The sequence below is a fragment of the Penicillium lagena genome (assembly GCF_028827675.1).
Source record: "Penicillium lagena strain IBT 129212 chromosome Unknown utg000007l_segment0_segment0, whole genome shotgun sequence".
Lineage (NCBI taxonomy): Eukaryota > Fungi > Ascomycota > Eurotiomycetes > Eurotiales > Aspergillaceae > Penicillium > Penicillium lagena.
Genome location: NW_026623228.1, coordinates 479,435 through 505,919, shown reverse-complemented (window position 1 = coordinate 505,919; position 26,485 = coordinate 479,435). Strand labels below are relative to the sequence as shown.

Here is a 26,485-nt window from a genome sequence, read left to right as displayed (position 1 = left end):
AACTCCAATGGCAGTAGATTTTCTGGATGTACTGTTTCAATCCAAGAACAATGGAGAAGGTATAGATTCCATGGGAACCAAGAGCCGCAAACAAAAACATGTCCAAACAGCCACAAACGCCAGAACAAAATGCCGCTAAAAAACGACTCAAAGACAATTAAAAGATGGTAGCATAGAGGCAGAGGGACATATAGAGAGATGGAGATATGGAGATGGATAGAGAGTAGTGTGACGCACACACACACACACGCACACACACACAAGTTGTCCCATGCACTATCTAGCATCCATGCATGAAGTGGTTCTTCGGCCAGTGGTACCCGGCATCCGCCCTATCATATCTGGTTAGTGTAAGTCAGAATAGAAGGATGTCAACAAAAACATACCAAGAAGTCAGGTTCTGATTAAGATAGGCTTTCTTATGGGCCTCGATATACCCTGTCGTCTCATAGCCCGGCGGGTCACAGGTGACGCTAATCTCGTCCGGGTCTTGGTAGATGCGAACATAGTCAAAGCGGAGGAACGCAGGCATATACTCGCGAATAGTCTTGTTCTGGGGAGCAAAGTTGTCTGCCATGCCCAGGTTCATCACCAGCGACATGGGCTCTAGCGGCACCATGCGCTGCCCGATGTTGCCATTGGGCCCAATGGCCCGCCCGTCCAGTGTCCATGTCTTGTCTGCGCCGACGAACCAGGTCACCTGGCCGTCCGCACCGGGCTTGTACTCGAAGGCGTACTCCTGGTACTCTGTGCCGTTGAACCAGCGTGTGTTCAGGTTGGTCAATCCGGACATGGCTTGCTGGTAAACGCCGCCGCGGTAAGGGTTTATTTGAGTGACCTGGGGATTGTACACGGCAGTGTAATCTGTGGATGTTAGGATTTTATATAAAAATATAGAAAAAGGGGAAAACTCACCATAGTCTGGCATGTACCAAAGATCAAAAGGTGCAGCTTGCAAACTCTGAGATGCACTACCAACGTACGGTCCGTAGCTCCCCTGAAGAGGCGCAGTACTACCTTCAATCACGTCGATTTCAGGAGCACTGCGTGCATGTCCCGGGGAAGGGTGGTCGGAATTGGGGCAAGTGCAGCCAGGCAACCGCATGCCTGGAAGAAAGTTGAGTCCGTCCGGTGCACTCTGGTTCGGGGTGATGCCAGCGTCGCAGCCGTCGTGATAGCTGTATGGCCACATGCCGTCCGTGGTAGCGGCGTACCCAGGACGAGCCAGATTGCCCATCGCCCAGAAACCAGGCCAGAAACCCTCGACATGTCCGTCGCCTGGCAGGGACATGCTGGCCTCCAGACGGCCGCCCTTGAAGCAGAGCTTGTTCCAGCTCTGAACCATTCCAGATCGGTATTGCAAGTCATGATTCTCGAAATTGTCGAATCGAAGCTCTAGCACTCCCTCGGAGGTGGTCACTGCATCGGGATCGTACCACTGCAGACGGTTAGCAAGGCATCATACTCGGCGAGCATAAGATGATACACACCTCTTTATCGGCCGTGACGCCATACCAAAGATCCACTGCTTGGAAAAAAGGATCATCATCGTCGTAGAATGTGCGGCCAGGGGTGTTGAATTCATCAGAGAACTGTTGCATGTCAGTCGCGTGTCCGTCAAAGTTGCCTCATCCCACAATCCGGAACTAACCACAAGCTGCCACATCTTGCCATCTGCGTTCCTCTTGTACATTGCATCCTCCGGCGTGTCTGGATCGATCAATCCTTTTCGGATATTCTGGAGCAGCGGTCGTTCTCCAACATCGAGACACAAAGTATCGCCCGGTTGGCAAACGTGCCCGCGTTTGAGTATCCCTTCCACCCACGTTCTTCAAACACTGGTTAATCTTCTGCAGGTTAAAACAGTTTCAGGACAACTCACATGATAGGATATCCAACAAAAAGTGTCAAAATGCCCAATGTCAATATCACCAAGCCGCCCACATTCAAAATACCTCGACGATTGCAGACATCACAGTCACGGTCCTTGTCCGCAGGGTCCGGGTTATGTAGATAGTCGTCCTTTTCCACGTCCTCAGGGAACAAAAGCAACCCATCCGTCGGCATGATATTGAACTTCTCCGAGACTGTCTGTGTGTTGACATCATACTCATCACTCCCGGAACGCGAAGGCGCGCGCGAGTCCTCAAACGGACTGAGCGGCATGCAATTCTCGCGGCTGATCTGGTCTGAGCTGACGCTAGACCGGCTAAAAGACCAACGATCCGGCGAATGCGGGCGGTCCACCTCGCTGCGAGACGATGGGCGCAGTCTCGGAGGGAGCAAGAACTCCGCTGAAGCGGGAGCGTTTGATATCCCGTACGGCGATATTCCCTGCGCACCCAAAACGATGGCTGCGTCTGGGTTTGCTGGCGTCAGAGCCCGTGGCTCCGGGTGCGACTCTGTCGAATCCACGGCCGCCAGGGGCTCGTAGCCTTCGTTTGTCTCAATGAATGGGTCCTGGCGGCCCGAGTTGAGGCGGATATGAGGCATCCCGGGTCTCGAAGGTGAGTCTGGGGTTGAGGCTGGGGTTGTGTCTGGAGTTGAGGTTTGGTTTAGGGTTTGGTTTTCACCAGGATCCTGGTCCGACATCTGGAGGATATGGTTGGGTTGCTGAGAACCGATTATCCTTGAAGGGAACTGCTTGCTTTGCTCTTGCGTTCTTCCGCTGAATTACCTATCCACCGTGCGCGTGGAGTTCCCTGGCATCAGGCGTTTGTCGTAGTTTGGTAGTACCGTCTTTTTCCTTCCCACTCTCTCCTTCTTTTTTCCACCTGTAAAGACAGAAGAGAGACCGTCCGTCGATGTTGCACTGTCGTTGAGCGCAGATCGACTCAGAAAGAGTGGACAGGACGATGTCCCTGTTAGTTGGTGACTCTTCAAGAATAGCCGGAAGGTAGGAGCTAAGAGAAGAGAAAATCACAGAGCCAAAGAAAGAAAAGAGCCTAGACGCTGAAAGGAGTATTGTTTGGGGTAGGGCACGATGGGGAGGGAGAGGAATGGCCCACCGAAGGTAGGGAGGGGGACAACGGGCTATGGTATGCGTATTCCGTGCTCTCGTGCTTGTTTCGTGTCAAATATAGGTAGATCAGAGTACAAGGTCCTGCCTGCTAGATCACCCAGTGAGTTATTATTTCCTGTTGTCTTTTCTTCGTTCTTATTTTCCTCCAATTGTTTCAGATTAATCGATGCTGACCTCGCCGTACGAGGAGTAAGTACAATCAGAAAAAGCACCAGAGAAAATAGTCCTGGTTGCCCCACGGCTAGTGAGGAATGGAGGTCGTGAATGCTGGCTTGGAATCCGGGGATCGACATCATTCCCGCCCTAAATTAGAGCTCTGGAGTTTCAGTGAGCAGTTACGGCTCGGTCTTACCTCACTACTACCGGCCAGCGCCTTGATCTAAAATGAATATTCCTGACCAAGTGTTCAGCAACGGAAGAAGAAAGACATGCCTAATGTTCGTTCCAACAATAAATCGACCAGTCTGCCATTCCCGAACACGCGGCCCCTGTCGCCAGCCGCCCTGGCACAGCACGGCCCATCGGAATGCCACGATACCCGAGCAAAAGACTGACAGGGCTCTTTTTCCCTGCATCGCATTCTTACAAGCGAGACAAGAAAAATCAAGGCAGAAAGCGAATCTTTCCACGCGGACATCTCGGCCGGCACCGAAACGGGAAACTCGCCATGCCAACACGCAATAATCCATATTTCATTTCGTATGCCTGCGCTGGATGCACTGACTCTGCATGTATATTCAAAATTAGAAACCTAAAAGCAACATCCCACATTTGCGCAATTCAACTCCTTCAGTCAAGCCCAAAACATCCTCGCGTGTCAATAGCCACCGACGAACATAACCCGTTTAAGACTCAACAGCCTTCGCGCGCAGTCCGACAAGCTGACTCTCCGGCGCATGCAGCGCAAGAACCCAGTACTCGACGCGCGTCTTATCCAGCTCCACTCTGTACACCTTGACATCAACAGATGACTGGTCTTCGCCCTCCGCTTTCTCAACGGCAGCAGCTCGCACCGCGTTTAGGGCAGAGGCATACTGGTTCTTCGGGTCGAAGGAGGCGGGGGAGAGAGTTGAGATGGCTTTCGATAGGTCTGCATCTGGGGAGATGAGGGAAGAGAGTTGAGCTGGGTGGGTGATCGAAGACAGTGCGTTAGCATAATCCATCCACAAGCAGCTCACAGTAATGGGCACGCAATCAAAGGAGAAGAGAAGATGGTATCTCCCTAGCTGGGAGAGCCTCCAGGCCAAGAAAACAAAACTACAGCTAAAAACGTACCTGCACTGGGCCAGCTGCCGCGCGCAGCACCGTCCCATTTCAGAGTAACAGGTTCGAACGGCTCATCCGTCTCAGAGACGTAGTATGCATCGACAGACCGCAGCGGTGCAGGCACCTTGAGGGAGGTATGTATGGTCTGGGTGCGGATGGTGGAGGAAGGTTCTGAGGCGCGGCCAGCGTCGAGGTCGGCATTTGCTTTGTCCAGGAAGGACTTGTAGGCATCGTCGGAGGACATGGTGGAGGCGGTGGAGGTTGAGAATGAGGAGAGTAGTGGTCCGGCGGGGAGGTAGTGGTTTTGCTGTGGATGAAGTGCAGGTTTCGAGATAGTTGCAGAATATGGAAGGTGATGGAGTAGGCGATTCTGAGACTGAAGAGAGGGTGGGCTGGAGTAGAGGAGGGGATATCGTCGAGAGCGTTGGACAAGACAAGTTGGAGTGGGCAGGTGTTGGATGACGCAATGAATGGACGCCGGGCAGCGCATATTAATATTACGTATCACCACGGAGGAAATCCAGGTTTGTGTAAGTCGGTGGCTGAGACACCGTGTGAGTAGTAGCAGGGGAAAGAACGTGTTGAAGAAGGGGAAAAAGGGTTGAGCCTTTTTTGAGGATGACGCCGGAGCTACAACCAAGGGTCGGAAATATATAGCTGCACTACACATACTCCATCAAGTCTACATAGTCACATTACATGTTCACTCTACATATCCGAAAGGCATGAAGTAGTCGCTTTTTTTTATTGGACAACTGGAAAATACGTAACACTGCCACCCTCCACAGCTCAAAAAACCTTCTTAAACAGTAGTAATAAGGTCCTTCTTGAGGGTACCCAGGAAGGCGCGCTTCTCCTCGGGGGTCTGGAAAGCACCGTGGCCGAACTTGGACGAGGTGTCGATCCACTTGAGCTCGACCTTCTCGGTGGCCCTCCGGTTGGTCTGGGGGTACAGGGTCTTGCGCAGAGTCATGACACGCTTCTTGACACCGGGGACGGAGCCCTTGACCATGACGAAGTCGTTCTTGACCTCACCGTAGTGGACGAAGCCACCCAGACTAAAAATGTCAGTTAGTATATGATATCCAGGCAACAAACGGTAGAGAGAAAGAGGAACATACGGAGTGATCTGCTTCTTGGAGATGTCGAACTCGGTCGAGGCGTTACCCTCATCGGTACCCTTGCCAATGCGGAAGACCTTGTGGTTGCAAGAGGTACGGTGGTGGTAACCCATCTGACCGGCACGGGCCACAGTCCACTGGACGTGGTTAGGGTGCCAGGCACCGATACAGGCAACCTTGCGCAGACCCTTGTGCGTCTTGCGGGGCAGCTTGGTGGTGCCCCAACGGGAGGTGACACCCTGGAAACCGTGACCCTTGGTGACGGCGATGACATCAATCATCTCATCCTTCTCGAAGATGGAGTCGATGTCGATGGTCTTCTCGAACAGGTTCTGGGCGAAGTCGACCTTGTCAGCGACGGAGCCACCGTTGACCTGGATCTCCATGAGGTGGGCCTTCTTCTGCTTGATGGGGGTCTGGCGGATCTGAGTGTGGGCGAGCACGCGCACAACGGTGCAGTACTTCTTCATGCGCTCCAGCTCGCGGGTGACGGAGGCACCCTTCTCCTCGGCGTGCGACTTGGCGTACTTGGTGAAGGCCTTCTTCTTGCTCTTGTACCAGTTCTTGTAGAAGCGGCGCTTGAGCTCGTCGCTCAGGTGCTCAGCCCAGACGGTGGTGAGCGAGCGGAGACCACGGGGAGTCTCGATGTAGCCAACGACACCAACGGCAACGAGCTGGCAGTATTTATGTTAGTACAAGGTCAACTGGTCAGGGTGAAGAAAAAAACCTACAGGAGGAGTCTCGATGACGGTCACGGCCTCAACAACCTCCTTCTTGTGCATCTTGGCACCGGGACGGTCAAGGTCACGGACGATGGTGGTCATACCGGCCTTGTAGCCCATGGAGGCCGTCAGGTGGACGGGCTTCTTGGGGTCATCCTTGGGGAAGCTGGCGCACAACATTTAGTCCCTCGAAATTTTTTTTTTTCCAGAAAGAGTTCCATAAAACTCACCTCTTGACCTTTCCACGGTGACGGGCGGCGCGCTTGCGCGGGAGGTAGGCAAGGGAGCCTGTAAAAATCTCAATCAGTACCACCGCACACTGGGGGATGTCGAATTTCGATGCCGGGAAAAGTTGTTCACGAACCGTGGCGAGGCGCTTCAAACTTGCGGTGACTCCTGGAAGAGAGAGATAGGTGAGCAATTGTATTCTGGACATGAAACCATGAGATGGGCAGGGGTGGGCAACATACATCTTGACCCTGTTGTCGTTAGTCGTCGAAGTAGGAGGAGTGTCGAATCCAAAAGAGTCGGCGGACGATTTTGCACGCTTTGTGGGCTGACTCAGCACCCGTGGGCCTGGTCTGTGTGGGATAAGCGATTGGTGCCTGAGGATCCATTGTTGATCACGTGATACACTGGTCACCATCCCGGCAGATATTTACGAGTAGTTACGAGAAACCGAGCGATACTTGACAATTGGAGTTAATTTGGGGGAGATGCAGGGGGGCATCAAATAATTCACAGGAAAAGTAACAAAGATATGAAATCAGTACAAGAGACGAATACAGCAAGGGTCGCTTCAGCGCACTCGTCCAACACAGTTCCAACCAACCTCACTCGCACCATCATACAGAGAACAGAAGTTAAAAAGAAGACAGGGCCGGGAACAATGGCAGGAGAAAGGAAAAAAACCGCACAACAAAGCTAATTCTCATGTTCTCTTTCGGCATCGCTTGCAAAACTCGGGCAAATTTCTTTTTTCTCACGCAGAAGACTCTGCCTTGGACGGGCTGCCCTTGCCCTCGCCATTGGCGGCGTTGCCAGTGTTGCTGTCGTGAGGGCTCTCCTTTGTAGCAGCAGTAGCAGCGCCGGTCTTCTTCTCCTCATCAGCACCCTCATCATCGTAGTCCTCATCGACGTCCATCTTGCGAGCAGCAGGCTCGTGGGACGAAGGAGCCTCGGAGCGAGGAGCCTCCTCCTTGACAGGGGTGTGGGCCGAAGGAGGGCCCTCGGGCGGGCCGTTCGACGCCGGGGCAGCGCTCTCGGCCATCGGAGGAAGACTGGGGCCACCAGAGGTGCTGGGAGGCATATTTTGGATGGAAGGCAGAGTCGAGGGGTGATGAGCGGCCTCGGAGGGGTGGTAATTCTCATTGGCACGACGGGCCTCTTCACGCTTGATCTCCGAGGGACTCCGTTGCATCTCGTTGGGAGAAGCCGCCCGGGCAGGAGGGCTGGCACGGCGGCTGTTCTGATCATCCAATCGGGCACGGGTTTCCTCGTTGGCTTGTTTTTTCACGGGGCCAGACTCGCCCTCCCACTCACGGCTGCGCTTCATGGCAGACGGCGGTCGGTCCTCACTACGCTCGCGAGCAGCAGCCTCGGCGGCCGTGGCGGCAGAAGCCGGCGCAGGAGCACCAGAAGCAATGCCAGTAGAGGTAACGCCTTGGTGAGGACCGGTATGGAACTGCTGGTGGGGGTAACCCGAACCGGGCGAGGAGGGTCGCTCATCCCGGAGGGGCCGAATCTCGGTCGGGGGAGTGAACGGACGGTTGTAGGGAGGGGCGGCTCCGTTGCCAGCCTGACCTCCATTGGCAGGAGGAGCACCACCAGCCGGGGCGGGAGGCAGAGGACCACGGGTAGCGCCGCCGCCAAAGCCACCGCTCGGGGCGCGTTCGTGGCCAGACGCAGGCGGGTTGGCAATCTGAGGCAGGGTGTTGGGAGGCGGGTATTGACCACCCATCTTGGGCGAACGGGGCGGCCCGCCGCGACCGGCATCCGGGAGTCGACCGGGATCCTGGCGAGGGCTTGGCTGCTGAGGAGCGCCAGGGCCACCATTGGCCGGCGGGGCTTGACCTTGCGACTGCAGCTCATTGATGCCGCGGTTCCAGTCAGCAGGCTGGCGGGGAGGAGCAGGGCCGGGAGGCATCGGACCACCGGTCGGAGCTGGAGCACCCCATTGAGGCGCGGGAGGAGCACCCACTCCAGGACCCTGGTAGGCCTGGGGGTGAACATCCTGCGGCTGAGGTGCAGGAGCCGAGGCATTGGTCTGGTTCGAACCACCCTGCAGCTGGCTCTGAAGCAGCTGCAGACGCGCCTTGATGTGGACGTTGGTGGGATCCAGGTCCGCAGCGCGACCGTAGGCATCAAGAGCATCGGCGATTTGGTTGTTGCAAGATTCGTACAGTGTACCCAGATCATACCACACTTCCGAGATGTACGGATTCAGGCGAATAGCACGAGAGTAGGCATCCAGCGCATCGCGGTACTGGTTGATCTGGTAATAGAGAACACCGATCGAGCACCAGAAGGTAGGGTTGCGTCCATCGCGGTAGACAGCCTGCTGATAGGCCTCGTATGCCTTGGGGTATTTGGCCTGGGACATGTAGCACCGACCAAGGAGGTACCAGCTTTGAGCATCGCTGTTGTCTGAAAGAATGGGTCAGTATTTTTTTTCAAGGCCATTCCAGACAGAATTCAACTTACCAGCGTTGACCGACTTCTCTAAGAACTCAATCGCCTTCTCCTGGCTAGCATAGCTACTGCTCTGCTGGTGGTAGAGCCATCCCAATTGCTGCAGGACCTTGGCGTGGCTGGGGTCCCGATCGAGGACGCGCCGGTAGGCGGCCTGAGCAGACTCAAAATCTTTCTGCTGCTCGTGAACGTGACCAATCTGGAACCAGATGTCCTCCTCAGTGAGGGGACGAGGCGGGTCAGTGACGATGTATTTGAAGCACTCCAGACTCTGGCTGAACTTCTGCTGCTGCTTGTAGATGATTCCCAGGCGGAAATAAATCTCGTTGGCCTTTTCGAATTCGGGAGCCATGCGCATGACCTGAGAGAAAGCTTCCTCTGCGTGGTCGAGAGAGCCATAGCGGTCGTACAGGATGCCGATGCCGTACCACAGCTTCGGTTCCTTGGGGTCGCGCAGGTGATAAAGGGCTTGCTGGTAGGAAGTGTAGGCCTCTTGCAGGTTATCCATCATCAGATGGCAGTGCCCTGTGACAGTTAGCGGGTTGCGTTGCAGTTTCGCACATTAGATAAACTAACCTAAGCTCCCCCAGGTTTCCCCATTGGCAGGGTCCAGCTTGAGAATGTTTTGCAGGTACTCGATCGCCTTTGGGAACTGCTCCTTCGTGCGAAGGATACAGGAGATGGCGTTCATGGCAGGAATCGACCACTGGTTGTGGCGAAGAGCTTGCTCGTACGCGTTCATGGCGCCATCCAGGTCGCCCATCAATTCCGTCAAGCTGCCTATAGCAGGTGAGTCAGTACTAGTTTGTGGTTTTTGGCATTGAATAGCCGATGCTTACCGATTTGCAGCCACACCTGCTCATTGAGCGCCGCGATCTTCTGAGCCGTGGAAAGCGGGACTCCCTTGGGGCCCTGTGTCGGCATAGGAGGCATGTGGCCATTGGCCTGGGCATGCGCCGCGAGGTGCGCCTGGTGCGGCGCAACCCCAGTGGTGGGGGATGGTTGCGTATGGGACATGGTTCCCGGGGTTTTGATGGAGAAGGGCTGTGGTTCAATCGGACCGGACGTGCAGCACAAGCTTTTCCGATCGGCTTTTGCGACACGATGATGCAATCAACGAGTAACCACACACAGTAGCCGTCGGCGACCAGTGTTCTATTCCAGCCTTCTGGCCCCGTTCGTGGACGATTGAGGGGAGCGAAAACGACAGGGCGCGCGGGGGTTGCCTCACACGACACTAGCTGCGCCAGCCACCCGCGACCGATCGACGACGGAGATTGAGCTGGCGATGAAGGTCTTGCGCAGTGCCAAGACCACGGAAACAGGTTTGGGGAGATGGTCGCGACACGATCCCGGCGGCGGGTGTTGATGGGGCCCGATGAGGTCAGTGCCGGGGGCGTGAGGGAGAGTGTGGAGGGGGAGTGATTATGGAGAGAGGATGGAGAAGAAAAGAAGAGGGGGGAAGAAGTCCTTTGGAAGATCCCAAGAGGGAGTGGCGGGAGTGGTGAAAGAAAGGGACACACTACTCAGGAGGCCACGCAGAGAGGGAGAAGGGAAGGAGAGTCGAGGGGGTTGGAGGAAACGCTGAAATTGAACCTAAGCGGCGCTAGTGGGAGGCAGCTCGGGACCAATTAGGGGACGGCTGGTCAAACCCGTCACAAAACGAAAGGCTGACGCCCCCAGGAACGGTTAGTGTGCGGTGGAGCCGATCTGGCACTGACGGGATTGAGCTCAGAGAGGGAGGGGTCGAAGCGATGGAGACGACGAGCGATCGGACATCGTGAGCATCGACTCTCCTCTCCTCCACGCTCGCTGCCCATCGTCGAACATTCCCATCATATCCTCACCGTCATGCGGGATCACGCCCCAGGAGTGGGTCGGTCCTTGACGGGGCGCCCGTGGATGCCGCGGCCGGTTTAGTGTGACGCTTCTCCGTGCCACTCGTTGGTCTGTGCTTGTGCCACGGAGAAATAATAATGCCTGCCCGCAGGGATCGCGCTAGCGGCCCATTCGGGGGCGTTAGCGTCCACCGGCTCCTTTTCTTGCTTCATGCCATCTGGGCGAGTATGCCTCATAGGGCATCCGGATGATGGGCTCACCACCATCCATCATCCGAGAGCACCGCAATTGCCAGACGACCCTAAGGGAGTCGATCTCTCGCTCCCCCACCCTGCTACCGTCTCGCTCGGGGATCGGACCGGCATCGCCTCCTCAGGCCACCCTTACACCGCACCCAGACTATTTTCCATTTAAATAAACCCCCGGCACAATCCTTAATTCTGGTGTCCAGCTACCGAGGGCGATGCTGCACTAGCGCATCTCGCCCCTTCCGTCGGCCATCAGCCACTCCCACTAGCCACGCCGCAGACTTGTTCGTGCCCGTGATCCACCCCTGCCGCATCCAGCTGGCCACTCCACCCCTCATGTCGTAGTGCATGCACAGGGTTCTTTCCGCCCCGGCCTGCCGCCCTCACTACGGGACTAACGAACGTTGGTGGGACTCTCCCCAGCAAGAATGCCCCCCTCTCCACCCGATGTACAATCATGCTGTGCCCAAAGTACCACTTCAGTCGGTGACGACCGGCGACACCTCAGCCGCGCGCATACCAGCTCCACACACTATCCCCCGGCCAGTGGAGACGATTGGCCGGCAAATGACAGGAACCCCCCTGCCTGCCCCCATGCTCCGTGCGACACGATGCCCGGATCGCAGGGAGACGATCCGAGCACATTTTTGCTGTGTCAGTCCCGAAAGGTTGCATGCATTCTTGCTGTATTTTAGCGCGCCCTGGTGTCTTGGGAGCCTAATTTTTCATACGATGCAGATCGCTCATGATTCCGTCAGTATTCCCCCCATTTCTTGTCACGCACAGACGATGTAATTCTGAACGCACCCGGTCGGCAGCCACGATGGTCTGACACCATTGCCAGCCACTTGATTATTATTAAAGTTAATTACATGCTTTGATTATATGTGAAGAATAAGCGCCTGCTCTAGTCTAGGGTCCATGTTTAGGGTGTCGGTTGAGAAGAATATATATATCGCCATGTGTATAGCCATGGATACCTACCTAAATCACACAGCGCTTCGTATCCAACAGCCTGCATGCCTGCATGGGCCAGCCCTGGTCCTCTTTGCAATCCATCTGAAGACATCGCGATCGGGAGGTTCACGATGTGGACGTGACTGGAAGGGATCCGTTCGGGAGAAGCTTGTTGTACATGTCAAATGTGCGATTTGTCCCACACTATTAGCCAGTTGATGGCCATTAGCTACCGAAAATGTGCCACGCCGTTCTCTTCTTGCAAAGAAAGAAAACGCGAGTTTTGGGCCTGCGGTCGTTTTGGTCCTGCGGTCCCGGTAAGTCTGATCCATGCGCCGGCGGGCGGATCCTACAAGGCTGACTCTTATGCAGGTGGCTTTTCTTAATTCACTCCCCAAACAGAAACTCTTGTTTCAATTTCTGCACTTTCCGTAAGTCGATCCATGCGTCGGCTGAGGCTCCGACAAGGCTGGTTGCTGTGCAGTACCCATCTGCAAGGGTCCTTCAAAACGTCTTTGCCACGGCGTTGAAGCCCAGCCGTAAGGACAGCGCTCACGAGAAGCCCATTCGCCGGCGGAAGGATCTCCGAGGCTCAAAGATGAAGACATAGTTGTGCGAAACTCGAGGTCGCAAGGATGCGCCTCTAGAATCGACGCTACCCTCTGTCTCGCCAAGTAAATATATATAGTACTCTCATGGCCATCATAACCACACACCTCTTGACCTAGATCGTCTCGGCACCATTGGCATTAATCACCCCTCTACTATCCATCTCCAATAATATTCAGCGCCCAGAGCCTTGTGTCGCACCAGGCGTCACGTGACGAAAATTTCCCGCCCTTGACTGGATGCAGCGGGCCACCAGGGACCCGCCCATTATTCCGTTATGCTTGGCTCGCCCATGTTGTTCGTCGTATCTACTTCGCCCATCATCAACAGTGCCCGGGCAGCAGTCATCTGCAGGACCGCTTTTTTTATATTTCTTCTTCTTCTTCCATGGACATCTACATAATCCGCCCTGGTCCAACCAGCAGAGCGAAACGGTCCAATATGACGACAAAACGAGCTCAACGCAATGCCGAGCCCTTGGCAAACCTAGCGCCGCCTGAAAACAGATCCTCGCCTTGCACAGGGCCATATAATAAAGAGCAGAGTCTGCTCCTCTCAGAGGTTCCTCTCTCTGGTAATGACCATAGAGAGCTGGACAGACAGCATGTCTCGTGAGCTGGAGGCCATGCCGTGAGCCCCATCTCAGTCCTCGTCGCCCTCTGTGCGCCTGTACAACTTCTTGGCTGGTCCAGTCCTCTCTTCCTCCCTCTCTCCCTTTCTGGGGGAGAAGAAAAATCCGACTCGCCATGGGGCGTCCGGAGATGTCTTATAGCCCTGCCTACCGGGACCAGCAAACCCGCGGTCTCGTACTTGCGTCTCCTCCTCCTCCGCCTCCTCCGCCGCCGCCGACTGCCCGCCGAGCTCTCGACCAACCCTCTGTCCCTGGCGGAGTGCTCTGCCAGTCCTCGGACTCATTTGACGGCCACGACGCCAGTCCGAGCACTCGCTCCTACATCCCCGACCCCTCCCACGTGGTCTCCGCCTCCATTGGTGCCCGGACATCCGTTTCTAGCACCACGCACAAGGAAGCCCGCACCCGCACTGGCTCGGCAGATCAGCCGTCCATGTCCAGCGAGCTGGGGGGTTCCAGCGCAGCCCGCGGGCCGAAACGAACTACTCCGGAGGACGATGGGTCGACAGATGACAGCGAGGATGCGGTGTTGATGCTGGTATGTATATATACCCTCTCAAGACCCCCCAGGCTTTATATTGGTTCTAATACTGTATAGTTCCGCCTCTCCCTCCCCGTCCCAATCTTCTCCCTCGCTGCCTCCCTCTACGCCGTCTCCGCCATCATCTTCGCCGTCCTAATCTCCCCACTCCGCCTCTGCTCCATATCCCACTACCTCCACACCACCTCCTTCGCCTCGCAGCTCTGCGACCTCCTCTCTCCAGCACTACATATCCACGAGCGTCTAGTCAACCTACGAACATCCTCCAACACAGCCCGCTCCCAATCCACACAATGGATCCACGCAGACCCAGACCCCGAGCCCGACGGACCGGTGGTCGTCCCCTCGGACTCGCACGAGTACTATTCCGTGACAGGTCTGATCCTCGTCCTGATGCTCTCCATCTTCGGATGTCTTGCTGTCCTGCTCTCTGTCTGGACAGCGGCCTTCTTCTGGGTCTTTGCTATGATGCTGGGTAATCCCGACGGCACGGAGCGTAGCGATGATGGCCGCGCTGCTGTGCTGGGTGTTTGTAAGTGGTGGCAGACTTGGTTGGGTAAGGCGAGGAAAGTTAGATAGCTAGCCTTCCCTAACCTAAGATCGAGCTGCTCTTTTAATGTCCCCCTTCTGTGGGAATAGAAGAAGGACAATGTGGAAACGACACTTTGCTTTACATGGAGTATGGGATTTTCTATGGTGTCGGGGTGTATACATGGACTATTGTTTTTCTTTTTCCTCTTCTGATCCTCTCTGAATATTTGCCCTACCATTGTACTTGTAGGGTGTATACAAGACCCCTTCATGAAAGAATTTGATACCCAGTTGATTTATCTGTTTTTCTACATACACCTTCGGGTCAAGCTCATAGCGAGAGCTAAGAGATAAAAAAGAAGTTACTATTTATTTACCAACGGCAGTCCAATCCTAATCAACAAGACTTGATGAATTGAATGATTAGAAAGGGTATTTGACCTACTACACCCGACATACGCAAGTCCTAATGGATAAATGGCCGGGACTCCAATATCAAGACCGCCTGCTAAAATAGTAGTCTCTGTACGGGAGTCAAGTCGGAAGAGTGAGCGGTCAAACTGAATTCGAAAACTACTGTACCCAGAGAAAGAAAAGAAAACAAAAGAAACACCTGCCCACAATAGTGACAATCTAATAATCTACCTCCGCCGACCCCTTCCAGCCCGGATCTGGCCCCTCCCACTCTTGCCCGGACTGCGACGCTTCTCAATACGTCCCCCAGTATTCCCCGAAGCACCAGGCGTCTTGGGCATTCCCAGCCCACGGCGCCCAGAAGGCGCAGCACCACGCTTCTGCTCATTCACATCGCCCTCATCCTCATCCAGATCCATCCCATCACCACCACCAGACTTCTTCTTCTGCGCCTGTCCGATCTTCAGCTTCCCCTTCTGTCCGCGGCGGACGGCGTCCGGTCCGCTAACGGCAGCGAGGTAGGCATTGATACCCGCCGGACCCGCAGCGGATCCGCCGCTCATTTCGACATCCGCAGCATCGTCATCACCACCACCCAGAATGAGACGGCCGTCTGCGTCGACCTTGGCGGAACGCTTTCTGCGCGCGCCGGGGCCCGTGTTAAGGAAGCGCTGGGACGGCTTGGTGGTTGAGATGTTGGCCAGCGCGTTCGGAGCTAGCAGGTCGAGCGGGTTGTCTTCCGGTGACAGCTCACGGATGTACTGGTTGCCCTGCGCGGAGGATTTCTTCTTGTTGGCATTGGGCCGGCCCTTGATCCGCGCGACGCCCTGGTCATCGACGTCAATCTCGCTAGCGTCGTCGTCGGAGTTGCCATCATCGGACGAGTCTGAGAAGTCAGAGCCGTAAACCGCCTTGTCGAAGGCATTGCCGGTCTGCCGGGCACCTTCCTCTTCAGCCTCCTCGCCATCCTCAGCACCGCCCTCCTCCTTCTTCTTGCGCTTGCTGCGCTCGCGCTGTTTGCGGATATTGACCACCAACTTGCGATCAGCCTCGCCGACAAGACTTTCAAGGAGGGGAGCGCCGAATCGGCGGACAAGTCGGTCGATGATCCCCTTTACCTTGCTGCGGAGACGGCCCTTGTGCTCTTTGTTCCAGGCCATGAGGTTGGGGACGAGGGTTGCCAGACGCGGACGCAGGATATCTTCCGGGAGGACGACGACGGCTACCTTGACGAAACCGAGGACTGAGCGGACGATCTCTCGGTTGTTGCTGGTTAGGAAGAGCTCGACGGTCTGAACGAGATCGGTGAGCATCTCCGGACGCAGCTGGGTATGGAAATCGAAGAACAGTCGGGACAGAGCCGTCACGGACGCGGCGACCATGTGCGGCGACGTGCCTGCCAGACCGGCAGAGACCATGGTGAAAAACTCCTCGATTGTAGCTGGGGCATCAGGCGAGTCGTCAGGCATGTGCGGGACCAGTGAGTTGCGGATCACGGTGCCGGGAGGGTTGCGTTCGGAGTCGATGGTGCGCTTGGCGAGGTGGATCAACAGATCAAAGGCTGCAGTGCGGGCCTTCTCGTTGCTTTCCTTGCATCCCAGCACCACTTCGGACAGGATTGACGGAATGAAATGCAGGTCTGATGTAGGCAAGTGCGTGATCAGCTCGTGGATGGCGAGCATGCGGTCACGTCGGCCAGAAGCCGGGGTTTTGTCGGACGTGGCCAGCATGAGGGCGTGCAGCTCGCCGCTGCGTTCCTGCAGAGCGGCACTGCCCGTCTCAGTGGAAGCAAGACGGGGAATCAACTTGTAGGCCTTCTTGATGAGTTGCTGGTCCGGGTTCGAAGATGGGCTGTTCAGAATGTGTGCTGCGAGGGCGAACAGACCACTGAAGCTCGAGCGCGGCAGGTAGATAGACATGGCAATGACCAGGTCAATCAGAGTGTGGGAGGTTGGCGGCATCTTGTCGGCTGAGCTTGAGTCGGCCTGTTTGGCGGCGGCGGCGGCCTCTTGCTCGGAAGCCAGAGATGACTCGAGCATGGAGGTGACGCGCACAAATGTGTCATTAAGTTCCTGCGCAAAAATTATTAGTTACTGTGGATAAACGAGAAGAAATTTGCGTACCGTTTCAGGAGCAATGCTGAGATACGCATTGATACACTGAAGAATATAACCCCGGTAGTGCGGCAGCGTCTGGCTGTACACGTTGAACAACACAGCCAACAAATTGCTGGAAAAGCCAGCGAGGTGAGCAATGTTCTTCTTCGCGGCAGCCTTGGTGATACGACGCTGCAGAATCAAGTCGTCCTCATCGCCTTCAACAGACAAAATAGCCTGGTTCGACTCAACCAGGTTCTGCAGAGCACGACAGACATCAACGCGTAGCTCGGTCTGTTTGTACAAGACGTTGGACAACAGCTCTGCGAAGCCCTGGTCAAAAGCATCAACCAGATCCAGCGGGAGTTCGCAGTAGCCCGGGAGAATGCCCCACGTCTGCTGAACGAGGGTCTCGAAAATTTTTACTTCAACCGTCTTCTCAGCGGCCCCATAATTCACGACCTTCTGGTACAGCGCCTCACTTAGGGGTACCATCTCGGTCCGGAAATGGCGCAGGTCTGTATTGGTCACAGAGTCCCGCAGGATGGGAAGCAGCCAGACACGGCCAGGCTGGCTGGGTTTCTGGTCGATGATGTTCAGCGGCAGAAGCTCGAGCACGGCCGCGGGGCCCATCGCCTGGATGGCGCTGCCCAGCACGCGGTCCGCCTCCTTTTTACCGTGGAAGGACTCGTTACTGCGCAGCTCGCCGATAGTGGTGACAATATCCACCAGGAACGGGCTGGATCGCCACTTGAAGCAGTCGAACATGGCGGCGCAGACATTAAAAACTTCCATCCATGCGGCCTGGTACTTGACAGAGAGAAGGTCTGTTGCGGCCCGAGCCAGCTTTTCCAGTGTCTTCTCATCGTAGACTGACGCATCCACGATGACAGTATCGGGGATGCAGTTGTGTAGAAACGAGATCAGACACTCGGAAGCCGACACACGGATGTTGTTCGACGGCGATGCCAAAAATCCAGAGATCAACTGGAAGAGATCTGGTAGTTTGGCAAACGTATCTTCAGGATTAATCTGTGCAGAAACATCATATCCACGAGAGAGAACAGCAATCCAGGGAGGCAGAAGCTGCGAGTCGTTCTGAGCAGGCTTCAGCTCGGAGATGGCATCCAACAGACGCGGCAGTTTGGCGGACGAGAATTCATCGGCCATACCTTCGAAAATGACCTCGAACACCTCAAATGCCCCCATGGTGATGTACTCGTTGCTGGAGCGCGAGGCGTTCATCAACAATTCACACAGCGACTCGATTTTCTTGCTCGGCCAGCCGCCCGAGGCAGAGGCAATGGTCTTGACGAGTTGCAAAGAGTGAATCACCAGCGGCTCATGGGTGTCACGGTGGTGCTGTGCGTCCTGTCGGCCCTTTTTCTGCTTGCCAGCAGCCGCAATGCTGTCGGCCAGGGTCTTCATGGCGGACTCGGCGCACATATCAGCGGCCGCGTGGTCGAGCGAAGGACTTGGCGGGGGAGTCTTGAGGACCTTGATCAGGGCATCCTGAGCCCTCTTGCGGACCTTGGGGCGGTGGTCGACCGAGAGGCTCAGCAGGCCGGCCATGGCCCGGCGAGGACCAATCTGGGTGTGGGGGAGATTCCAGGACGCCGCATCTTGGGCAATGAGCAGGGACTCGAGACAGCCGATGGACGGACGGAGGAGCGGGGCGTCGACCTCGGGCAGGGACAGGGCCGGGGCGAGACTGGTGAGGATCTGGGAGAATTTGGAGCGGAGGATGGAGGCGGGGGCATAGGCGGTTGTCAGATCGAGCAGGTAGACGACCGAGGTGGCCAGGTCCTTGTTCACAATTCCTTCGGTTGCGGAGAGCGATTGGGATAGTAGGGCGAGCAGCGCGGCAAAATAGGCTGTGGGCGAGAAATCTGCTTTTTGATCGCGAAGGGTGTCTTCCACGGCAGAGAGCACCACAGCGGTCTGTTCGAGTTAGCCATGCGCCCACAGAATCACCAGCGGGGGACACATACGTGATGTTGATTCTGCAGCTTCGGAGACTTGATCTTCTCGAGCTTTTCCGCCAGAGTCGCCATGATGGCTGTGTGACGAGTGAAGTTGGCGGTGGAGAAATCTGAAGGAACGAAAAAAAAGATCACCTCTTGGCGGGTTATCGATAAGCTCTACTACGACGAACACTCGATAATATTATAACATTGGATTCATACGTGCCAAAGAATTCACTAGACTTTGGCAGACGGAGCGTCATAGACGATATAATCTATGCTCCTGGCCATCGTGGGTGGCTCACTCGGAGCCATCCTCTCATCGCCCGGTCGCGAAGCCGTCGGAGTCGTGCTCTCACACATGCCGGAAACTCCTTCACTCGCGGCGCATAGAGAGATCATTGATACAAAACATACGTCGACACCACTTTATCCTTCCCCATTAAAACAAAATCTCCCCGCTATGTTCAGGCTCAAAGCCCAGCGCCGATAGATGGGTGTGGCGCTTCTTATCGCCGGATTTGCGCTGGCTGTCTTCCTTCTTCTTGAGTTCGAAGACCTCCTCGAACGAGGCCTTGGTGACAGAGGAGGGGATATCATCCTCGCGGTCGAGGTCCTGGACACATCACATCGTCAACACTCAGCACCGAAATTCACGGAAGTAATGTACGCACCACTTCGCCTAGAAGAAGAACATTCTCGCCGCGAACGAGGAAAATGCCGCGCGGCACATCGGCATACAGATTCCCTGCGTAGATCCGTTCGATGGTTTCCTGAAGAACGAGATTCGCTACACAACGATGGTTAAAGACTTGCGTGGTGTCAGGCTATGTGACTGCCATACCGAATTGATCCCAGCTTCGCAGCACGCCGATCAGTTTCCTCCCATCGCGAAGGACGAGGACAAGTTTTTCTGGGTCCTGTCAGTATCCACCACCCATTCCAATTCAACCCAGGCGATCACATACTATCTGTCAAGTCGAGCAACTGGGCCGCGGTCGTGAACATTTGCGGCGGCAATTGCGGCGGGCCGGAAGTCTGCTGCTGCTGGCCCATTTGGCCTGGGGCCGAGGGACCGAGGGAATTCTGTTGATGGAACTGTTGGTTTCGCTGCTGCTGCTGCTGCTGTCCGCCAGCAGGGCTGTCGTTGAGGGATAATCGCTCCATTTAGTTGAGAGTGGGATGGTGATAAGAGAAGGAGAGGGCGGAAGGGCGAGGGAACGTGTGGACGGGGGTGCGCCGGTGCTCGATGCGACCGGGATTCGGTGGGCGCGGAGGGGGTAATTTCAGGACTGGCGCAGTAGTGAGGACGAGGGTCGCATCTCTGGGGACATGAGAGAGAAATAATGAATGGTTCGGAATGGAGGAGGAAGTGCGGGTGTTTGCTCTGTTTGACTCTGATCGGATCTATAGCCAGACCGCAACTTGACTTCAGTCCTATAATGACCATAGCATATATTGGCAATATAGACGCAGTATATACGACGAGCCAGAAATACATACACAATATACAATCCCCCACTCTCTTCCGAACGGCGGACAAGTTCAACCCACACCAACCCCATTATTACTCGTCTGCTCCCTCAGCCTCTCCTCCCTCCTCCGACTATAGGGCGCACAATATGGCTCGTCCGCAGACCCAATACTCCTTCGCACGCCATCCAGTGAGCGATGATACGCAGGACTCGACGGCGCAGGCGGCAGCTGCATCGCCTTGAACTGGGCATCTGAGATCACACGCAACCGGTACAGATAGTCCATGAGCTCGAAATCCGGTCGGCTTCCTGCTAGTGTGTGACCGTGCTGGTAGTGGACTGTTGCGACGTGGGTCAGGAGGTGGGACCATGCTGAGGGGGGCTGTTCTTGCTCGTGTTCAGATGCGAGGATTAAGGTTGGAGTGGGGAGAGGAGAAGGGTCTTGGATCGACTCGTGGCTGGCTCGATTCTCCAGCATAAGCAATGCACCTGTGGACGTCACTGCGCCGGAGCTGGTGAACTTGACATTCGGACAGAGAGGACACCGCGCGGTGGGAGGGGGCGGGTGTGTTTGAAAATGGCCGAGGACATGCGTTCGCCATTCTGCGATCTCGTCAAAGGACTCGTAGCAGTCCAGCATGTGGAAGAGACAGCCATATAACCCCGGACTGGGACTTGGACTCGGCGTGGAAGACGGCGGTTGAGACGAGAAAAGCGCCGCCGTACTCCATGACAAAGAAGATGATGTTGATAATGCGCACGACTCGTCAGAGCCGGCGGATGATGGCTCCTTCCTCATGACCCTATTCTCGAGCATACGGATACTCTCGCTCTTATCTGCGACACTGGGAAATTCCAAGCCCGACGACGGCGACAGTAGGGGACTGGAGATTACTGGAGCTTGCTTTTATCGAGGATGTTTGCGGTGAACTGGCGGGTTCGGGACTGCGACTGCGACAGTCAACTAGAAGTGGTACCAGGTCTGTGTCGTCGGGTCTTGCGACTATTATTTCTTCCGATATGCTCCGCAAGGATGACCGCGCGGGGAAGAGAGGAAGGGGAAGAGGAAGAAAGACTAGGTTAGTCAGTCAATCTGACGGACGGACGGACTGCTGTCAGCCATTTACCTCGAGGCGTTGAGTCCATGCGCGCGATTAGCGACACAGAAAGAAAGGAAAGAGGACTTACCTGGAGAATAGTGGACTGCGATAGATGATCGTTCTCCCAACTCAACTCAACACAGATCTGCACATTGCTGTTCGTCAGCATGCACGACATACATAGACATCCTACCTACTAGGCCGGTTCTGCACTTACCACACTATAACCGCACTGGGTAGATACGGATTGCGACTTGTCGATTCCTGGAATAGGTTCGAGTCGGAGACTGGGATAGGATAGAACGACCGGGCTCTTATCTACATCTTCCACACCTGCCCGCGAGCGCCAGGGCCTCGTGATGAGCGGGGGTTGGGTTCGTGGTGTGATGGACGGTGAGCTGTTTGGTTGGTGGTTGGTGGGCTTGATCACATCACTCACATCTGCCATTAATATTATTAATACTGGTTGAAATAACTAGGTCGTCAACATGTCCATGGGTAGTTACCGAGGCCACATAGCGAGAGACATGTACTGGTTAGGGCAAGCATATATATATATAGGCAGGATAGGCATCTACGCATGGAAAGATGGTTTGATAGTCAAGTTTTCATTCCCGTCAAACAGGATCAGCAATTAAGTAGATCAACAAGTCGTTGATAATAGAAGAGAAGAGAAGACCAAAAGTCAAAAAAGAGGTCAAGACCACAGGCCTCAACTCAGCTCCAGGAGAGGAGAAGAAAAACAAGATGGGTAAGAGAATTTTTGGAAGAAAGAAACTCGAACAATCCAAAGAAAAGAAAAACAGCCCCAGATCCGTCTATCGGTAGGTAAGAGACGCCTTGACAGAAACACACAAGTCAAACAATAGCAAAAAAAGCAGAAGTAACCCGAACAGATTCCAATCCGACACCGATGATGCCCGCAAACCAGATCAATCAGTCAAAGTAATGCACCAAGTCTATATCGTTTCGTAGCGCGCATAACAACACATAAAATAGAAAGCGAAATTAGTAGCGATCTGCCAGGTCGCCGCCAGCCACGGAATTGTTCGTCGACGAGGACATGGACGAGAAGCCGCTGGTCGGATTCAGCATATCCTGCACGGCCACCTTGGGCACCTGCGGCACGGGCAGCTTGCGCTGCGTACCGTCCGATTTGGACATGATATCGCTGAGACTCGGCCCCATGTGGCCCGGGCCAGGACTGTAGTAGTTGGGACCTTCGGGCTGGGGCTCCATGGGGGCAAGGGCGGGAGTGTGCTGGAGCGACAGATGGCGGATCGAAGGAAGATGCAGCTCATGTTGGCCCATCGGACGGAGACGAGGGGAGTGGGCGGGTGTCGCCAGAGGAGTGTGGTCGGGCGTTGGGGACAGAGAGTCGTGCGAGAAGGTGGGCGAGGAGGGCGCGGTGGAGTTGGGCGAATTAGGCCGCGAGCGCTTGACGCGATGCCCGTAGCCATCGTCGTCCTCATTGGAATGCGACCGGGTCATGTTCTGGGAGATGGCATAGGCCGACAAAGACGGAAGGCCGCGACTGCTGCCATGGTGGCGAGATCCGAACATGGGGCCGCGCGAATGATAGCCGATGTGGTCGTCACGCTCGACCTGCGAGGCAGCGGTGGCCAGCAGGTTAATGTCCATACCCGAGGAAGCACGGTCGCCATTGCGCGAGTATGGCCCCAGATTGGAGCGCATGTGATTGGCATAGTTGGAGAAGGAGTGCGGCGGCGAGACGTCCGGAGATCCGACCTGGGAGACCGGGGCGGAGCGAGTAATCGGCTTGGTGGGAGGTGGCATCATGTTGCCCGAGTTGGCCATGGGGGTATCCTGACCGGCGGCCGCGGCAGCGGCAGCGGCCAGATGCTGCGCCTTGTTACTGCGGCGTGAGTTGGGGTTGTTGTGGATGCGCGAGTGACGAGTGAGTTCATCGGAGCGACTGAAGCGCTTGGTGCAGCCGGGAAACTGGCAGGCATGAGGCTTTTCGCCAGTGTGCGTGCGGATGTGGCGAGTCTGATGCTCCAGACGATGGAAGGCCCGGTCGCACAGGGGACACTTGTAAGGCCGAGGAAGGTCCTGGCGGACCTCCTCGGTCGCGGGACGAGCACCCTTCATTAGTGGCGGTAGTAGGCTCGCAGAAGAGGCCATGGAAGAGTGAGATGAGTCGGTTGAAGTAGCCGAAGCAGCCTCGTTGGGCGGGTTGAGTAGATTTAAGAAACCCGACGTTGGAGACGGCATGTGAAAATCCCAGGTGGGACGAGAGGGTCTTTATCAGACGCCGTGGGAATGTGGAAGGAGAACCGAGGCGTCGGGGGATGTTGGGATAGATGAAAAGGACTGGTCACCGCAGGGATGATGGAGGGTCCAGACTAAAAGGAAGCGCCCGAGCGATCGACTAGTTGTAGATCGGGCAAGGTTCTTTTTTTTGGGTGGGGGTTGGGGTAGAAGGGAGGGAAGGAGGAAGAGAGAGAGAGAGGGATGAAGAGAAGAGAAGAGAAGACGGAAGAGAGGAAAAGAATCTGGAGAGACGGGGACGCGGATCTGGGGCGGGCGAGATAATAAAGGCGAGGGAAGAAGAAGAAGAATGGAGGGGAAGGGAGGAATGGGAGAAATCGGGGAGAAAGGGCGAAGGTCGGAATCGGGGGAAAAAAAAAAAAAGAAAAGAATTTTTTGTCCGTGTGGAGAAGGGCTTAGTTAGGGGTTGGAGTCACTCCCTACGGGGGCGAACCTGGGTTTTTCTCCCTGATTTTTTGCCGTTTGAATTTCGGGCGTCTTGGATGCGAGCGTTCACCGGCTTTCCACCAGGCAGAGGCCAGATTGACGCCCTCCGCCCTCCTGGAGACGCTCCGTATACACGTATGCACTCCATTCCAGGATGCTCGATGTGGGGACGCGGATTACCTCATAATTTGCTGAAGAACCGTGTGGCGTGATCCGGTGCGTGTCCCTACGCCGGCTAGCGCGGGTTCGCCCTGATTCGAGCCAGGATCATCGATGAGCACATAGTGATTCTCATCGAGGCAGTCATCCTCTGCCACTCATGAGATCGATCATGATGGCACCATCCCTGGATGAGCGCTGTCCATGATGATGGATTAGGCAATCGTTAATGCCTTTGTTCCTCGATGGGGAATTTCCCCCGACTCGGCCAGTGTTGCCCCGGGTCCCGCCCCCGATAGACTGGGGATAAAGATAGATACGCCCCCATGATAGGGCGAGAGGCATGTGATGGCCAATGGATGATCATAGCTCTTATCTTTGAAGGCCAGTCGCGGGGTCACTGGGTAAAAGGAACCAGCTATCAGGTTACCACTGCTATCACGGCCATGGTTTACGTCGATCGGTAGCTGGTCTGGCGGACTCCCTCTCCCCGCAATTTGGCCTGCTCGTCTCGACTGCCGGGCCGGCTGCCGAGTACGTGAGATAGGACAGACGTGGGTGTTTGAGCAGACGTGGGGGGCTCCACAGCCGAATCCGGCAGCCTCAGACGCCGGAAGGGATGATCTGGAGAAATCAGCCTGCCTGGGGCATGGCGTGATCTATCCTCCTGTACTCCGGAGTTGGCCTGATCTGCAGGGGATGGAACCCACCATACGGAATACACCAACGACCACTGCTACTGTACAGCTAGACGTGTGAGAGGTGTGAGGGTCTGCAATTACCCGCATTTTGCCGAGTTTCAACAGTCACGGAATTGGGCCCCCGGTTTCCCTTTTTCCCCTTCCGTCCGAAGATCCTCCGCGCCCCCGATCGCAGGATCGACAGATAATAGGTACTAAGAATGTGTCCCCCACGCACTATTTGAGAAAATTTTTTCACCGTCTCTACCAGCTGAAGTAGTCAGAGGCGTCGAGAGAAGGTTTTTTGACTCATAGATTACTCAACCCCGCAGTCTTCCAGCTTATCACCTAATAGGAATGGGTGTCATGTCCAGTCGGAATCCGGCCCTACGCTCCAGCTTATCTCACGTCTCCCGCGGATAAAAAGCAAATTCCGTAACAGGAAAGCCGGCGGGGAACGCCTCAGGGAACGACGGTCCGTTACTACGAACAGTCACGGAGCACAAACGGTCTCCGGGCCCGGCGAGGCTATTTATTATTCATGGATTATTGCGTTGATCCCCCGACTATTGCGGTGACCAATCTGTCCCTTCCTTATCTTCGTCACACCCCCCGCAATCACGCAAGGAAGCACGACGCGAAAGGGCAACTCGATCCAGGCCGGACGACGCCGCTTTGTTGTCCACTCAGCTGAAAAGGCAAAAAAAAGAAAAAAAAAATGGAAAACCAAAAACAAGGCAGCCTAGCCCAGCCCAGTCCAATTCCCACCACCCCTTGCTACAGCGCATCAAGTCATGACGTGCTCCCGCCGCAGCCCAAGCCAGGGATATGTGCGACGGGCCCGTTGCGTTTCGCATCGCTGACCGCTGAGACACTTGGTTCGCAAGCGAGACGCCACGGAGCTCCTTTTGATATGGAACTAGCTACTGTAGCAAGCAATTAAGTCGTACGGGCCGGCCCCTGCATCCGGGCAAAAGAAACGAGCGGGTAGAGTCGCAGTAGCATTGTGGATGGACTGCTCCATGCGGGGGCCCAGAATCCGGGGAAAGATTGATTGAGCGCGGACGGGAATGTAACATGCCCAGACCACGATACACCCACGCACCGTATCGGGCTATTGCCACACGCCAAGAGGATCCGCGATCCACAGCTTCTGGAACATCTAGTTAGTGCAATCCGGGTGAACATCAGCCTGATATCACCGCCCCCGGTTAAGGATCCTGGAGGATGGTTATCTGTGGGGAGAGGGGCATGATGTGATTATGGACCTGAGAGTTCAATAGGCGTGTGTGGGCGAAGGGGAAAGAAGGAGATCCCTCGGCGTTTTTTCGCTGGGAATAATAATATTTCCACCGTGTCCACATCGGATCCGAGTTACCCCATAGTTACTGTATCCTCTACGGAGTAAGCATAACGGGGAGATCCTGACCGGGCACGGTCTGACGGGAAGCCCGCTGGCCATTCCTGTTCTCACGTGGCCCTTCACATGTCTTATCGCGGAGAGGATTCTGGTCCATGACTTCAGGGCGTGATCGGCCTCGGCTGGATTGTGCCAGGTCTGGATCGCCGGGCGCTGATAAGACGACACAATGCTTGACAGCAGGAGTTCAGGACTATTACCTCCGCGGGCGCACTAGGATACCCAAGCTGCAGGTACAGGCCCCCGCTGTTCCTCTTCCCACCAGCCCTAGGAATAGGCAC

General features: G+C 55.5%; 9 protein-coding genes across 9 annotated transcripts; 2 read left to right on the top strand and 7 right to left on the bottom strand.

The window, feature by feature from the left end:
- Window positions 1-280: 280 nt before the first annotated feature.
- N7510_009713 (SKN1/KRE6 family beta-glucan synthesis-associated protein) lies at window positions 281-2,493 on the bottom strand (the record flags this gene model as incomplete). Its single annotated transcript, XM_056981638.1, has 6 exons — window positions 281-332; window positions 387-864; window positions 916-1,438; window positions 1,491-1,592; window positions 1,652-1,829; window positions 1,883-2,493. The coding sequence occupies 6 exons, from the start codon at window positions 2,491-2,493 to the stop codon at window positions 281-283; spliced, it is 1,944 nt and encodes a 647-aa protein (XP_056829474.1).
- Window positions 2,494-3,867: 1,374 nt separating this feature from the next.
- On the bottom strand, window positions 3,868-4,778 carry N7510_009712 (uncharacterized protein; the record flags this gene model as incomplete). The annotated part of the gene is made up of 2 exons (XM_056981637.1): window positions 3,868-4,145; window positions 4,298-4,778. The coding sequence occupies 2 exons, from the start codon at window positions 4,776-4,778 to the stop codon at window positions 3,868-3,870; spliced, it is 759 nt and encodes a 252-aa protein (XP_056829473.1).
- Window positions 4,779-5,090: 312 nt separating this feature from the next.
- Window positions 5,091-9,839, bottom strand: cyc8 (60S ribosomal uL3 domain-containing protein; the record flags this gene model as incomplete). The annotated part of the gene is made up of 10 exons (XM_056981636.1): window positions 5,091-5,346; window positions 5,410-6,083; window positions 6,141-6,297; window positions 6,362-6,419; window positions 6,496-6,527; window positions 6,602-6,712; window positions 7,118-8,777; window positions 8,835-9,347; window positions 9,399-9,602; window positions 9,662-9,839. The coding sequence occupies 10 exons, from the start codon at window positions 9,837-9,839 to the stop codon at window positions 5,091-5,093; spliced, it is 3,843 nt and encodes a 1,280-aa protein (XP_056829472.1).
- Window positions 9,840-12,084: 2,245 nt separating this feature from the next.
- Window positions 12,085-12,476, top strand: N7510_009710 (uncharacterized protein; the record flags this gene model as incomplete). Its single annotated transcript, XM_056981635.1, has 2 exons — window positions 12,085-12,183; window positions 12,303-12,476. 2 exons carry the CDS (start codon window positions 12,085-12,087, stop codon window positions 12,474-12,476), a joined length of 273 nt encoding a protein of 90 aa, XP_056829471.1.
- Window positions 12,477-13,221: 745 nt separating this feature from the next.
- N7510_009709 (uncharacterized protein) lies at window positions 13,222-14,226 on the top strand (the record flags this gene model as incomplete). The annotated part of the gene is made up of 2 exons (XM_056981634.1): window positions 13,222-13,644; window positions 13,705-14,226. 2 exons carry the CDS (start codon window positions 13,222-13,224, stop codon window positions 14,224-14,226), a joined length of 945 nt encoding a protein of 314 aa, XP_056829470.1.
- Window positions 14,227-14,819: 593 nt separating this feature from the next.
- On the bottom strand, window positions 14,820-18,742 carry N7510_009708 (mRNA-binding protein RRP12; the record flags this gene model as incomplete). The annotated part of the gene is made up of 3 exons (XM_056981633.1): window positions 14,820-16,664; window positions 16,716-18,629; window positions 18,680-18,742. 3 exons carry the CDS (start codon window positions 18,740-18,742, stop codon window positions 14,820-14,822), a joined length of 3,822 nt encoding a protein of 1,273 aa, XP_056829469.1.
- A 352-nt stretch (window positions 18,743-19,094) lies between these two features.
- On the bottom strand, window positions 19,095-19,819 carry N7510_009707 (U6 snRNA-associated Sm-like protein LSm1; the record flags this gene model as incomplete). The annotated part of the gene is made up of 4 exons (XM_056981632.1): window positions 19,095-19,268; window positions 19,327-19,442; window positions 19,497-19,565; window positions 19,621-19,819. The coding sequence occupies 4 exons, from the start codon at window positions 19,817-19,819 to the stop codon at window positions 19,095-19,097; spliced, it is 558 nt and encodes a 185-aa protein (XP_056829468.1).
- A 378-nt stretch (window positions 19,820-20,197) lies between these two features.
- On the bottom strand, window positions 20,198-20,926 carry N7510_009706 (uncharacterized protein; the record flags this gene model as incomplete). The annotated part of the gene is made up of 1 exon (XM_056981631.1): window positions 20,198-20,926. The coding sequence occupies one exon, from the start codon at window positions 20,924-20,926 to the stop codon at window positions 20,198-20,200; it is 729 nt and encodes a 242-aa protein (XP_056829467.1).
- A 1,309-nt stretch (window positions 20,927-22,235) lies between these two features.
- On the bottom strand, window positions 22,236-23,462 carry N7510_009705 (C2H2-type zinc finger protein; the record flags this gene model as incomplete). The annotated part of the gene is made up of 1 exon (XM_056981630.1): window positions 22,236-23,462. One exon carries the CDS (start codon window positions 23,460-23,462, stop codon window positions 22,236-22,238), a length of 1,227 nt encoding a protein of 408 aa, XP_056829466.1.
- Window positions 23,463-26,485: the final 3,023 nt, after the last annotated feature.